At 52.6% G+C, this 15,109-nt stretch overlaps 1 protein-coding gene across 4 annotated transcripts in view; it reads left to right on the top strand.

Annotated features, from left to right (window-relative positions):
• The window catches only part of ZNF609 (zinc finger protein 609), a 121,646-nt gene that overhangs the window by 16,861 nt on the left and 89,676 nt on the right, over positions 1-15,109 (top strand). For 3 of the 4 annotated variants that reach the window (XM_042851643.2, XM_005280945.5, XM_042851642.2), the window contains exon 2: positions 3,582-4,459. In XM_042851643.2, coding sequence (XP_042707577.2) covers positions 3,713-4,459 — 747 coding nt within the window. In that variant the 5' untranslated portion in view covers positions 3,582-3,712. Of the gene's footprint in view, positions 1-3,581; positions 4,460-6,932; positions 7,030-15,109 lie in introns of those variants that run through there. The other variant, XM_042851644.2, reaches the window with a different exon arrangement.

Here is a 15,109-nt window from a genome sequence, read left to right as displayed (position 1 = left end):
TGCTTTTCCTACCTTTTAAAAATACAGTTGAGAGGGCATAGAAATGAATCAAGCAGGAAGCTTTCTGATCCCATCATAGTCGCCAAGAGCAAAGCACAGGCTATGGAGCTGTACATGCGCTGTCCTTATTGTAACATGGCCATGTGAACTACAGGTCCCAGCATGCAATGCTCACTCTTGGTTACATGGCCTTACCCTCGCATCAACATGGAGTGTTGCATGCTGGGACTAGTAGTTTTTACAGGCTGCACCTCAGTATCAAAAGGAGGGGGGACAGCTACTATGTAGTCTGTTAGACATGAATCAGGTGCAGTCCCTTGGAGTCCAGACAAACTGTTTAAGAGGCCGTTGGTGTAGGGTAACTATTGGGCTCCCCGATTGGGAGGCTGGTCTGTATTTCACCAATAGTGCCCCATAGCCGTCATCACCCAGCAAAACCTTGGTCTGCATGTGCCGATAGTGCCCCATAGCCGTCATCACCCAGCAAAACCTTGGTCTGCATGTGCCGTTCTGCACGTGGGAGGAACAGAGGCTTTTGGGCAAAGGTCTGTTACTATATTTGTTATCTCTGAAGTGACCTGGTGGGATATCGTGCCCCCGGTCCTTGGGCTGATCCCATCCCCAAGAGGATTCTTTGTGGTCTAACAGCTTGGGCAGTCAAACTCATTATTGGCCTTGTGCATCTGGACAAAGAAATTGCTGAGGGCTGGCAGTACAAAGGCGATTCTCTGCACGTGGCGCCTGTGGTGGCCAGGAGCTGGGGGCTGGCAGGGAGGTTTTGTGCCGCTTTGGATGTGAAGAGCTTCTCCTTGTTTTGGAGGGAGGCTGGGGGGAGTGAGGTGAATTGATCATTGCACATCTCCGTCCCTCCCCCCAAGCTGATCCCTGCAGGGAGCAGCCTGTTTGTGATCTCAGCTGGAGGAACAAAGCACAAATGGCACTATCTGGCAGGGATGGATCGGGAAAGTGGCTCTAGAGAGGCAGGTAGATCTGAGCAGCTGGTGGGTTAGAGCTGAGGATGCTGACTGTTGTGCATGCTCCAAGCTGGGAAGTGGATTACCCGGGGGTGGGGGGGTTGGGAGGGCTGGGGCAAGGGAAGAGGGAGGGAAGAACACACATGGCGGCTTTTGAAAGCTGTTAGTGACTCCAATGCTGCATGCAGCGTTCTCCTGATTCTGCACTTTCTCTTCCATTGAAACAAGAGGTCAGTGCTTTTCATTTCCAGCTCGCGTGTTAGCCCCTGGCTCCTGGGGTTAAAAATCTCTGTAATGACCTGTCAGAGAGTGGATTATTAGGTGTACAGAGCCAGGGATGCTGTGGGGAGCAGATGGAAAATGGTCTGGCTGCTGCAGCCCGTCTGATGAAAGACTCCTTGGCATTTTTACAGTGTTTGTGTCTCTGAAAATGCACCACGAAGCTGCTTTCCAGGCTCCTGCCTGCTGGGGTTTAAAAGAGAATGTATTTTTTTAAGTCACCTGCTTTTGGAGTGTTGCTCAGAAATAATACAGTGGATCTGTGGGCCGTGTGCTCAGCAGGAGGAGGAGGAGGAGGACAATGGCACTCGAGAGGAGCCGCATTGAGAGGGGCGGCCAAGGGTTTCTCAGGAGAGCCTGGAGAGGGGTTTGCTGGGGCTGAGAGCCTGGCTCCTGGGAAGAACACTGTTTCATGTGTTAATTATGTCTGGTAATGCAATTGCCACTAGCTACTTTCCATGAGTGACTCGGGGGCTTTTTCTCCCCTTGCTACACAATTGCTTCCAGGGAAATGTGCAGTGCAGAGGTCTGAGTGTCTGCCCTGGCTTTAGGGCGTTCTAGGGATGAGGGAGAGAATGTTAGGTCTGAGGGGGGGAGGGGAGGGGGGCAGCAGTGTGTGGGCAGCAGAGTGTGGGCATGTGCAGTGACAGCTTCCTGCATGCAGTGCTGCTAGTGCCCCTCAGACCTGATTTCAGCCCTGGCTCCTACACAACACTGCCCATGCCCCTTAATCCTGACCTGCAATCCCCCTGCTATTCCAGCCCTGAGCTCCCCCTACCTCTGCTGCAGTTCTGCCAATATCCTTCAGTCCTCACCTGGAAGCCCCCACTCCTCTTCTGGCCTTGGGCCTCTCCTGATCAGTAAGTTTTGTTGGGTATTGTGTGGTGGCTTTTGAGTGTGGGAGCTCTAAAGTGAGCTGACATGTTGTGGTCTGTCACTGGAGATCGGAGGTGAGCTCTGGGGACAGAAATCTAGTCCCTGCCATTTGGCCCCGGTTGATCCCGATGGCTCTCACCTGGCTTTAACACTGTGCTCATTCTGAGGCTAGATGTCGGATTCCCACCAGGGCACTAAACTTCCCTGGTAGGTGACTCTGGTCTCATGCTGCACAGTGTGTGTGGGGCACACTGCTCTGATCAAGGTCCCCAAACCCCACCGCTGGCCCTGGGGGGGGGCACAGAGGGGAGGGGTCTGCCTCCATCCTGGGGCTGCGTGCAGGGAGTGCTCAGTAATTCAGAGGGAAGTGGCAAGCAGGGAGCGAGTGAGTAATGTCTTGTTGATGCTGAGAGCTGTGACCTGCCGGGGCCTGTATCAATTGAGGGAGCAGTGCCAGATGGTGGCTTCCACAGGGACAGCCAGGGTGCTAGGGCCTCTTCCGAGGAGCCCCGCTTTGGGACCCTGTGAGGGGCCAGCAGGATGGCGTGATGGGGCTGTGGCAGCCAGAGGGCAGGCTGGTGAGTTTCATGTAGCAGATCACTTTTCCAGGGCAGTGTCTGTGGTGGGGGCTGGAGGGAATGGGGTGTTGCGGATTGTTCCCTGCACAGGCAGTGGGCTCTGGTCAGCTTCAGTGTCTGAAATTGTGTACGTTCATGTGAGTGTTTCTTTGGGGTGAAACAAGGTAGGTGTGGGCAGCTGTGCCCATGGGCTCGCGTGGGCTGGTAATAGAGCACAGGCCCCTGCATCTGTCATGGGGTGTGTTTATGTGTGAGAGAGAGAGAGAGTGTGTGTGTGTGTGTGTGTGTGTGACAGCGTGTGAGGGCGAGTTCCGCTCCCTGTGTCTGTGGTGGTGAGTGTGAGTGACCGTGTGTGTGTGTGTGTCTCGAATTCAGGCTTCCTGTGTCTGTGGTGGGGTGTGTGTGTGTGAGAGAGAGAGAGAGATGGGAGACAGGTGAGATCAGGCCCCATGTATCTGTGGTGGGGTGTGTGTGTATGTATGTAAGAGAGGGGGTGAGTTCAGGCTCCGTGTCTGAGGTGTGCATGTGACTGTGTGTGTGTGTGTGAGTGGGTTCAGACTCTGTGTCTGGTGGTGGTGTGTGTGAGTGAGAGACAGCGTGTGTGAGAGTTCAGGCTCCGTGTGTCTGTAGTGGGGTGTATGTGTGTGGCAGTGTGTGTGTGTGTGGGGAGTTCAGGCTCCATGTGTCTGTGGTTGTATGTGAGAGAGAGAGAAAGAGGTGGGGGGGAGTTCAGGGTCCATGTCTCTGTGGTGGTGCACAGGTACCTGTTGAGCCCCTGTAGTGGTGAAGGTGTGTGTGCCTGTTCCAGGAAGATCACTCAAACAGGCTTCCCCGTGCTGCTCCGTGTAACACCTGTTCTTGCTCTCCCTTTCAGCGATGATGCCCTCACCTGGGCAGACCCTGACCACTGGAGGCCTGAGGACATAGCTGCAGCTGCTGCCTGGGATCCAGAGGTGTGGAGGCGGGGAAGAGCCTGGAACTCTGAGGTGGGCTGTGAACTCTAAGATGTCCTTGAGCAGTGGAGTTTCCGGAGGGAAAGGAGTGGATGCAAACCCTGTTGAGACGTACGACAGTGGGGATGAGTGGGACATTGGAGTAGGGAACCTCATCATTGACCTGGACGCTGACTTGGAGAAGGACCAGCAGAAATTGGAAATGTCGGGCTCCAAAGAGGTGGGGTTGCCGGCGCCCAACGCTGTGGCCACGCTGCCTGATAACATCAAGTTTGTGACTCCGGTGCCGGGCCCTCAGGGCAAGGAGGGCAAGTCCAAATCCAAGAGGAGCAAAAGTGGCAAGGACAGTGGCAAGCCGGCCCCAGGAACCTCTCTGTTCACTCCAGGCGAGGGGGCCAGTGGCAAGAAGGAGGTTCAGGGACGCTCTGGGGATGGCGCCAGTTCGGGCGGCCTGGTGGCTGCTGTCATCCCGAAGAGCACTGAGAAGTCGGCCAAAGCATCTCGCAGCGTGGCCAGCTCCAAAAAGGAGAAGGAGGGCAGCTCATCCAAGAGCAAGAAGGAAAGGAGTGAGGGTGTGGGGGCTCCATCAGAGAAGGAGCCCAGCGTGCTCCAGCCTCTTGCCCTGGCTGTGAGGGTGGGACAGTATGATGCGGGCCAAGGGCCAGAACCTGCTGCAGCTGAGCAGCTCGGGAATATAGCTATTGACACGGGAGCTGCGCTCAATCCTTTGGGAGTTAAATCGGAGATGGAGGATGGGGAAAGTGAGTGCCGGCAGCCGAAAAAGGTCAAAGCAGAGAAGGTAAGAGGCAGGCGAGTTGCCACCCTGCTGGGGTGGGGTGGAGGGACATTGCTGTGGAGAACAGGCAGCCTACGCAGCCCCATGTCTGCTCCCCATTCGAGTGGAGCGGTGCTCTGTACATGTTCTTCCCCTAATGCTTTGCCAAGAGCAGTGGGACTGCTCCCCTTCAGCAGCAGGAGATGGAGGCAGTTGCTTCCAGTGTCCTCTAGAATGCACAGGACTTGCTGCGTGTGCTACACTAGGTTCTGGTGAGCTGTAACGGGAGGAACTGGGAACAGCAAAACATAGGCTGTATTTTGGGCAAGTTGCTTGCCAGCAAGATGCGTTGGGCCATGAAATGGCTCCCTGGGCGAGGGGTGGAAGCTGGTTCTGGCCTCTTTAAAATGGACTGTACAGTGAAGAACTGTCCTTAGCCTCTGGGAAATGGGACTCTCCAGTTCCCCAGTCCACAGCTTTGAGTCACAAGTGTTTGAGATGAGGGAAGAGCATCTTACCATCCACTGGTCCTGTGTAGGATTGTTACTGACAGTCAAGGTCTGGTGTACTTTGCGGCAAGCGGGGAAGCCAGGGTACGTAGTTTGTGTTTTGTCAATGAGAAGAGGATGCAACTCTTTGCTTCCCCCTTTGTGGGAGGGCTGAAGGTGGCTTGAGCTCCTAGCTCCCCAGGAATCCTCAACAGCCATGAACTGCATGCCTGAATGCACCAGAACCTGTGATACTGGAGAGCTGTTCTGGGCAAATGGCTGCAGTTGAGGTCTGGAGCTAAGCAGGCTCTGCTGCTGATGGTACCACATGGGTGCTGTGTTGCCCTGGTCTCTGCTCCTCCCACAGATGAGCTGGGTTAATTGGTAATAAGGTATGCCAGCTTGTGGTGGCTTTGGCTTGGGGTGTTTGGGTGCAGGGCCCTGCGCACTCCATTCCTCCTGCAGCCGAGCGGGGCAGACGGACTGGCTCTCTGAGCTGTCTGATTGGCCGGGGGCGCTCTGTGCGGGCTCACCTTGTGTGGAGCTGGTCCCAGCAGCTGATGTATAAATTGATTTCTCTATAATTTCATCAGTTGCAGCAAGGGAGACGATGTCCATATGTAAGTGTTAATAAGGATAGAATCTGTCCCAGGGTGTGGCAGAGAAGCTGGAGCTGGCCTGTTCTCGTCCCTGCAATGCCGGGTGGGGTCATGGGGCCTTGTTCTCCCTCTACCCAAGCCTGCAGTTTGTACATTGGCCTAGTGGTACCTGTTGTCATCGTCAGCATGTGGGCATCAATATGTCTGTGGCTATGGGCAGTTTTCCACGTTAAATGCTATTTCGCATTGGCCTACCCTTGTGGCAGCTTTTAGAGATTATCATGGGTGAGTTGGCAGGGCTGTGCTGGGGGTGGGTAGGTATTGCCCCAAAACTACCCCCTTCTCTTTCAGATCAGCCTTAGGTGCTAAGATTCTGTTGCTGCTCCTGGCAACAAACACGTCTGGCTCTGGAGCTAATCCATCCACAAAGTGGGGCTGTGGAAAATTGCGGACTTTCTTCCTGCGCAGTTCCATGATCCTGCTGCCTTGTTCCTGCTCGTATGATCTTAGATTGCTGTGACACCAGTGGGAAAGCCGCTTCTTCTGGCTGCCATATGCAAGTAGTTTAACTCTTGAGTGGCCTTGTCCTTGCAAGATCTCTACTGCAGAGTGCAGGATGAGCTGATACAGCTTTTTGAAGGCATAAGACCATTCCAAGACCTGGCTCTAGAGGCTTGTCTGCACTAGACAATTTGGACGTTACCATCACTGCTGCAACCCTCTAGCACACCCATAAAGCACCACATGGCCGCACACAAGCACTTGCAGTGGTGGTGGCCAAGCCTGTGCACCACCACTGGGCTTGTGCTGACCCTGAATATCCAGTGGAAGAAACTGAATATGGTGCAGAAAGATCATATAAACCACACGCTTCACACGCCAGCTCCAGGGAGCGGTGCCATGGTTTGTAGACCAGGTGCAATGGTCCCAGGCCTGGCAGTGTGTGGAGGAAGTGCTGCATGTGGGTTCAGTGTGGGCACTTGGAGAAAGAGGCCCACTGGAGTGAGTTGGCAGTGCTCCACTTCTAGCGTGGCTGCAGCCTCCAGTCCCCAAGCAGGTGTTTCTGCTGATCAAATCCATGCTCTCAAAACTTGGCTATCTTCTTTCAGGAGCATGGGTGCATGGGGGGTGGGAGCAGCTAACGCTAGGTGGCTGTGAGAGCTGCTGAGGCCCTGCCTCATTCAAAGGGCTTTATGGAGCAGGCTGCTTGGTGCTACTGGGGAAATAAGTCCCAGGCAAAACCTTTAAGCTGGAGCCCAGCTTATCAATGCCTCTGGTACTGAAGGATGGAAATGTAAGTGACCTACAAGGGGGAAAAGACATGGGGTTGTGCCCTTTTTTATGTCCCTCTGATGGATTAAGCGGCCTAAAATGTTTCTCCTGAACTTTTTTTCTGATTGTTTCCATTAGGAGTTCAGCCTTTGAGTCTGCTTGCAGGGAATCGTCCTGGTGAAAAGCTCGTCCCTCTAGACGAGAGTGGCTGGGGACACAGGCAGGAGCAATGGCTGTAAGACGGGGGATATTTTACTGGGATAGCAATGTCAGTTGTGGGCGGGGAGAGGGAGTTTACTGATCTAATTATACTGGTACAGCCCCTCAAGTGGGTGCATTTATATCCGCATAGCTCATTCCTCTCCCATACCGGGGTAAGTGATCCCAGTATAAATGCTTATAAATGGATGTAACTGCATCCACACTATGGCGGGGTAGGGGGTCCTAATTAGAGTTAGTCTTTTGGCTGTAGACAAAGCCTTGGGAGCTGGAGTTCCATTTTCAGAAGTGACTTAGGTGCCTCAGTCTCTGTGAATGTAGGTGAGTTTAGGCGCCTAGGTCATTTAGGGACATTAGAAAATTCTACCTGGTCTCATTTGGCTCAGACTTGCCAGAAACTCCCCAGTGCAAGGCCTCAGCTGTGAAATGTTAGATGGTTTGGTTTAGGTTTGGCATTGCTGGAGGGAGGGTAAAACACAGAGGCTTAGAATGGGAGGTGCAGAGACACCCCTTAAAGCTGGGAGTGTGGGTGGACAGATGGCTGGGCAGCCTGCTCTCGGAGTCCCATCGCTATGAGTAGCTTTCCCTGGCCAATGACAGTCAGTGTGAAACAGGTTTGGCCCAGCAATTGTCAGAGGCTCATGTTCTGTGGGGTGAAGCCTAGGGCTGGGGATCCTATGGGCGATGAAGGTCTTGAAAAGAGGGCTGCAGACAGCATGGGGAGAACATGAGAGGGTGTCTGCTCCTGAGAGAAGGGAGTGTGCCCGCGATGGATGAGCAGGGCCTCGGGAACTGGCTGTCCTCAAAAGCTGCAAAGTTTTGCAGTAAAAGGCCTTGTTCCAAATCAGTGTGTCAGGCTCTGTGGAGACTGAGTGGAGAACAGAACCGACTGAGGGGGGGACTGGTGGGTAGCAGGAACGGGTACGTGTTCCTACCGGACCCCTGTGCAGCTCCCTGCATAGCAGGGGCAGGATTGGGAATGTTATATTGCCCATTTTGCAGGATCAAATGAGCCCAGGGGTGCTCTCCCAGCATCCTGTGTGTCCCCACGAGCCGCAAGTGTGGAACCTTTGTTTATTCTCCCAAATGCACACAGCCCGGACAGGGTTGGGGTATGGTGTGCTGTTATGGTGTGCTCTGTCCGGGCAGCAGCCAGCCTTCATGGGCAGGCCTGGACAGCTTGGGAACGCATGGTTGTTCTTGGGGAGAGGGTTTACCCAGCAGAACAGCTGTGCACAGTGAGAAATGGCCTGCAGGCTCTGAGGGGTTGTTTGCCGGGTGAGCTGCTGCCCAGTCACTGGGGATGGCTTGCTGGGCTGGGAAGGATAGTGAATGACGGATGTCTGTGTGGCACTGCTCCCTCTGCCCTCCCTTTACTCATCACTCTGTCCATGGCAAGCCCTTGCCGCTCTCTCTCTCTGCCCCTGCTGCCGTGGCTGGTGGCTGCTCCAGTGCAGAGCTCTCTGTTCTGTCTGCACGGAGCCCAAGGGGGAGGGGGAGGCACATCCCGGCAGATGCTGCCTGCTGCCATTGTCAGCGCAGCCCTTTGGAGCTGCCTCCTTCCTTCTGCTCCCCTCTCCACACGGGGGTTGGGGTGGGAGGGGATATTGAGCATTAAACAAAAGCGCCTCCCAGCTCTGGGCTGCTGCCCCGGCTTTGTTTTGTTGGAGAGCTTGTTGAGCAGGATGAGTGGCCAGATGTGACGCTGCTGCAACCGAAGAAAAGGCAAACATCAGCGGCTGGGAAGTCCGCGCTAGAGAAACCCCTCTCCATATTGTGTGTGGGGTGTGTATAGGCGCAGGGTGGGGGCTCATCACCCTTCCCTTCAAGGCCTGTGGTTACGGGGCTGCAGATGGATGTGCCCCCCCTCCCCCCCAGGTGAGCTCCCATGCTGTCAGAGCTCAGGTGGCATCTGCACTAGCCTTCTCCCCCCAGGTCCCCCACCATTGCTGATACTGAAGGGATGGAGAAATCTTACAGTGCGGGAGAAGCTGGAGTAAGCAAGGCCTATAATACATTAGCCATATGAACACATGGCTGAGGCTCAGCTGTGCCATTGCACGATTCCCTCTTGCCAGCATGGGGCACCTCCGTGTTCAGGGGCTGGGGTGGGTGCGTCTGTTTTGGGAAGCTGAGTGCCCATCTTACAGGAACAGCTAGCAGGGGTGCACTGGAGGGGACGTATCTCTGTTAGGTGAATTTCTCAGTTGTGCAGTTGGGAATGGGCTGGCAATGTTAGCGTTAGATGGTTAGCTGCAGTGGTGCTAAGCAGCTAGCTCGGAGCAGGCTTCCTTGACCCATGCCCAGTCTACACTAGGACTTCCATTTGTTGAACTGGCGGCCTCAGGCAGCTGTTCTGATACAGGCAGCTTTTCTTTCTAATATATACACACAGGCAGAAAAGGTGCTTCCTGAACATGGCTGTAAAGCTTTGTTCTTGTCTACACTGCCAGGAGTAGCCATTTTAAAGGAGAATGTAGCACAGATATTAGCAGCGGCACTCACAGAAATGTTTCTGTTGATACGCTCTTGCCCCAGAAATCCATAGCACGTGTCTCGGACATTTGTAACAAGGTGCCAAGTGTGGATGCAGATGCAGCTCTGTCACCACTGAGTTTGCTGGACCCGATTGAAAATATTGCACAAGCTCTAATGTGGACAGGGCTAGACTGAGACTGGAGAAGAGCGAGAATCCCAAATCCCAGTCTCTTTCCCAGACCTCCTCCCCTAAAAATTCCCACTATTGATACCAGTTTTGTTATCAACATGGGCTGCTGGTGCTTTAACTCCCATGATCAGAGAAGAACCGCTAATCACTTCCAAGGAAGCAGCGTAGTGCAGAAGGCTGTGGAGTTGTATCCTGCAGTCCTGTGGTGGTCCCTCAGCTCATCCTATCAGCAGGTGAAGGCCACTCCTGCCTTGGCCCTTTCTGCTGCTATATATCAGCAGCCTTCAACTACTCACTATCCTCTGGGTGTCTGTTGGTGCCCTTGAGACCTGCCCTGCTCTCCTTCACTAGCTCACAGCAGTGGCAGGAAAGCAGCGTAACAGAGTCAAATACCTCTCAATAAGAGTTTCCAGGTTCCCTATTCCAGCCAACTCCCCATCCCCATCTGTGTGTCACCGGTAGGACTTGATGTTCCACTGCATGTGATGGGTTAGTTATTCCTCTGAACTGCGCTCGAGTACAGGATGGTTCAAATGGCTTCTCTGCTCCAATCCCCACAATTCCCTGGAGAACCAGGCTGGTAACAAAAGAAGCAAATGGGTTCTCTATCCTGCCAAGTACTAGGCTGTGGCTCCTCATCTGTGTCTGTTCTGCTCTGAGTCCTGGAGGCCGCTGTGTCTTAGTGGGCACTCTGTAGCTAGCTGGGCTGGTTGCATATCCTGTGGGTTCCAGAAAGCGCTCCGGAATGCACTCATGTTTAGCTGCTTGTTTCTGAGGCATCTTTATAATAAAAGAGCAGTTCTAAGGGCTGTTAGCCAAGCTTTGGTCTTGCTGTGTCCATCTAGCTCTGAATTTACTTAGCAACAATGCTGCAGTATAGCGTAGATGTGATATCCTTAACTTGTCCAAGGCATTTGACTTGGTATCACATGACATTTTGATTAAAAAATTAGACTGATCTAAAATGAACATGGTATACATTAAGTGGACTAAAAACTGACTGATAGGTTTCAAAATGTAACTATAAATGGGAAATCATCATCAAGTGGGTGTGTTTTTGTTGGGATCCTGCAGGGATCAGTTCTTGGCCTATGCTATTTAATATTTATCACTGACCTGGAAGAAAATCTGAAATCAGCACTGATAAAGTTGGCAGCTGACACCGAAATTGGGGGAGTGGTAAATAATAAAGCAGACAGGTCACTGATACAGAGCAATCTGAATCATTTGGTAAACTGTGCACAAGCAAACAATAGGTGTTTTAATACAGCAAATGTATACACCCGGGAACAGAGACTGCAGGCCACGCTTACAGGATGGGGGTTCTCTACTGGGAAGCAGGGACACTGGAAAAGATTTTGGGGTCATGGTGGATAAGCTGCTGAACATGAGCTCCCATCGTGATGCTGTGGCCGAAAGGGCTAATGTGATCCTGGGATGCATAAATGGGGAAACCTTGAGTAGGAGCAGAGAGGTTATTGTACCTCTGTATTTGGCACTGGTGTAACCGCTGCTGGAATCCTGTGTCCACTTCTGGTGTCCACACTTCAAGAAGGATTTTGATAAATTGGAGAGGATTTAGAGAAGAGACAGGAGGATGATTAAAGGATTGGAAAACCTGCCTGATAGAGAGAGACTCAGAGTTCAATCTATTTAGCGTAACAAAGAGAAGGTGAAGAGGTGACTTGATCACAGTCTGTAAGTACCCACATGGGGAGCAAATATTTTATAATGGGTTCTTAGTCTAGCAGAGAAAGGTCTAACACGATCCAGTGGCTGGAAGTTGAAGCTAGACAAATTCAAACGGGAAATGAATTCAAACCACGGAACAATTTACCAAGAGTCATAGTGAATTCTCTATCACTGACATTTTTTAAATCAAGACTCGGCTCTTTTGCTAAAAGATAGTCCCTAAAAATTATTTAGAGGAAGTTCTCTGGCTTGTTCTATACAGGAGGTCCGTCTAGGTCATCACAACGGTCCCTTTGGCTTTCGAATCTGAGTGTTTCTATATGCCTTTGCTTTGCAAATTGCCCTGTGTAATGCAAAACCAAGACAAAAACAGAACAAAGCATGACTGCCCCATGCTCGTTAATATACCTTTGAGGGACCAGGTTAAGCAGATTAAAGTTGGGGAATTTGTAGCTAGGCCTGCGTTGGATCAGGCTGTGTTCTGAGTCTCCTGCAGAAACCCCGAGTGGTGGATGGAGTGGCCCTTTGAGTTTGGGATGCTCTCTTGCCAGCATCCACCGGCAGTTTGAATGAGGTACCCCCAGTGCATTGCAGAGCAGCGGCGTCCATCCCATGTTCCAAACGCATGCTCGTAATGTTGACTGAGACTTTGAAACCTGTTGGCACAAGCTGCCTTGTCACGTGATGGGCAGTGACTCTCGGACTGCTCTGTTAGGGGACACATGCAGCTCTCAGTTTAACAAACCCCTTGGAAGCTTGAATCTCAACTCTCTTGTATATTTCCCCGCATTGCACGTGTGCACTGGCATGTCACTGTCAGTTTGTTGTGGCTAAAGGGCATTCCCCTCTGGCTGCGGGATGCTTGTTCACAATGGATTAAGGGCACATGCTTGCACCCAGAAGATTTGGTCTCATGGTGACTTAGGAGGGTGTCCTTGTCCCCAGGGGAGAGGAGGTTGGCCTTATGGACATTTGGGGTTTCTTAGTTATGCCTGTGGGCTGGGAGCTGCTGGTGGTGGTTGGGGGAGCTTGCTGACCCTACTGATGGGTGCCAGTTATTATATGATAGGCCTGATCTACCAAAAATGTAGACAAATGTGATGGCCTCCCTGATAGGAGTGAAAGCCCTATTTTGAGTTCCCCATGCTGCTTTTGTCTCTTGAGCTGTGCTTGGGGAGAGGGGCTGCGCTTCTGGGGGACTGGGACCAAGATTTTTCAGTCTGAGCCGTTTCCCACTCCCTGCTTTGTGTAGATCTCTGCTCTCTTCCCAGGGAATGGCAGTTGGAACGGCTTTCACAAACCCAGCCAATCTGGCCAAGCAGGCAGGGCCAAGGGTTTCCGGGAGGCGTTGGGGAACATGTATCAGCAGCTGCTGGCTCGTCCCAGCTCCTCTCACTGTGGTTTCCCTCTTCTAGCCACGGTTGAGTAAGCTGCCTCCAGAGCTGCTGACAGGGCCGCGTTTGGAGGCCTTGGAAATTACACTGTTCATTTCCTTATCATTCCCTGACCTGCAGTGCAGAGCCTTCTGGTGCAGGAACAAGGCAAGAAAGCGGCATGCAGCCAACATGTGTCAGGAGCTACAAAGGAGGAAATTGGACTTGCTCACTTAAAACCATGGGGTTAGGCTTTGATTTTTGGCTCCCACCGAGAGGTTATTTCTATGTACTGCTTTTAAACTGCTAGATGTGGCAGGCTGCGGATTTCAGCAGATCCCACCTCTGGAGTTTTATAAGCAAGGAAGGCAGGGAAAATTGCATCTCTCTCATGTTAATTTCCCAGTTGTGCAATTGGAAATGGGCTGGCAGTATGTGCATGGGGAAGGGTAAATTAAAGGACCAGCTCATCTTAATACGCATTTATTCTTTACTGCTGTACCCAGTTAAACTGTCGTCAGCCCTGCAGTGTGGTGTTGCCTTTGCTGGAGCAGCAGCCTGCACCCCTCTGGGAACAGGGATTTGGGGACACCCTTGAGGGCACTGGCACACAGAACAAAGCTGACTGGCAATGTTGAGAAAAGGGATCAGTGTTTGCCAAGAGGGAGAGTGGAATGTTGCATGCAGTGGAGAGGAGGATAAAAGAGGCATAAAATCTCCTTGTGACTAAGTTTACACTCTGGTTCCAAGCTGCTTCCTCTCCTTGGGGCAGCTGTAAATCTGCACCATATGCATGCTTTGCAGCTCCCTGGAGGAGTTGTGATTAGAGATTTGAATGAAGGGTCCAGCTTCCTAGTGTGTAACTCGGCCTCTGACTCTCCACACCAAAGGAGATTTCCCCGCCAGTGGGGACTGTTGGAGAGTGGGTCAGATTGTGAGTCTGAATGGCTTCTGTGGCCCCTCAGTGTTCTTTGCTTTGCTTCCAGTCTGGTGGTGGCTGTGTGTTTGCTTAAGGACCCCATACCATGCAGGGCACATCTGTCTGACTGTTTCCCTAATGCTGGCAGCCCCTCCCATCCCTCTAGCACTGGGAACCCCAAAAGACTTCAGAATGAGACAGGTTGGTCTTACAGTGCTGCGGGGGAGCAGGAGGAATATGCCAGGTCTCATCTGCCAGTGACTAAATCTGCTCTTAGAGCCGTGCTCCTCAGGGACCTTGGAGTAGTTCCCACACTTACTAACGGAGACACAGCCTCATCATTGGGTGCAATGAGCATGCTGGTTCACCTTTCTTGTTCTTAGCTGAGCCGATGGAAGGGCTGTGATTCTGTTTGGGCCATTGTTGCCAGGCTGGGTTGCAACATAAAGAGTGGTGCTGGTTTGGGGGACTTGTGATCTGATGACCTATAATCAAACAGCATCTGAGTGTTTGGGGGCTATAACAAGGTGTGTAGAATGCGGGGAGGCCTGTTAAACACTCACTTGTTCCACGGAACAAACTCCCGTCTTTCCATGCCCTAACACAGAGCTACTTCTGCCGCCGGGGCACGGGAGCATACTACTTCCCTGGATTCTCCATTCAGCAGAACGCCTTACCGTGTGTGTCTGGGAGGGTGGAACAGCAGCGTAATGTACAATGCCTCTTGGGACTCTGCTGTCTCTGTTGGTGGAGACCAGGTACTTCAGAGGAGTGGTGCGTTTGCTGGGAGTGGGTGGCTTACCTCATGCTTGCTGACAGAGCAGGGTCTCTGATGCTGGCTTTGGAAAGGACTGTGCCTCCTCCCAAACAGCAAGCAGGTCTGGGGGCCTGCGTAAGAAAGTGGCCATCCCACATTGACTTGGTGGGTGAGAGGAAGCGATTCTCGAGCGCCGGAGCAGCTGCGCTAGAGTAGATCCTACCTCATTTTGGGGCATGGGGGAAGCTGCCACCTGGATCCCGCTTCACAGAAAGGGGACTCTCCAGTGGATCATGTTGGAAGGAGAAACCTCTTCCTTAACCAGGAGATGCTCATCTGTCCTTTCATCCTCTGAGGCTGGTTCCTCTTGGGCCAGGCTTCTCTTTCTCCAGGCTCACTGCAAGCACAAAGCCTACTACGTCCTCTGATTCCAGGTGTTTGCTAGGCTTGTACTAATGCAATTCTGTGGGTCCTCTGCTCCAGGCCTCTCATCCCCAGACACCAGTGGAGGGGTGCTGTGGGAGAGCCTGGTGGGGAGGGGAAGGTGTACCTGGATTCTTTACTAGGGGAAGGAGAAGGCCACAAGCCCCTTCCATGTCTGGGAGAAGGGGTGGTGCGTGGAGCACAGCTGGGATTGGGAAGGAGGCAGGAGAGGTATAGGAGACCCTGTGGCAGCGGGTGTGGCTG

This window comes from Chrysemys picta, chromosome 10 (genome assembly GCF_011386835.1).
Source record: "Chrysemys picta bellii isolate R12L10 chromosome 10, ASM1138683v2, whole genome shotgun sequence".
Classification (NCBI taxonomy): domain Eukaryota; kingdom Metazoa; phylum Chordata; order Testudines; family Emydidae; genus Chrysemys; species Chrysemys picta.
Note: the sequence above shows the minus strand (reverse complement) of the source record. Positions and strands in the feature narration are given on the sequence as shown.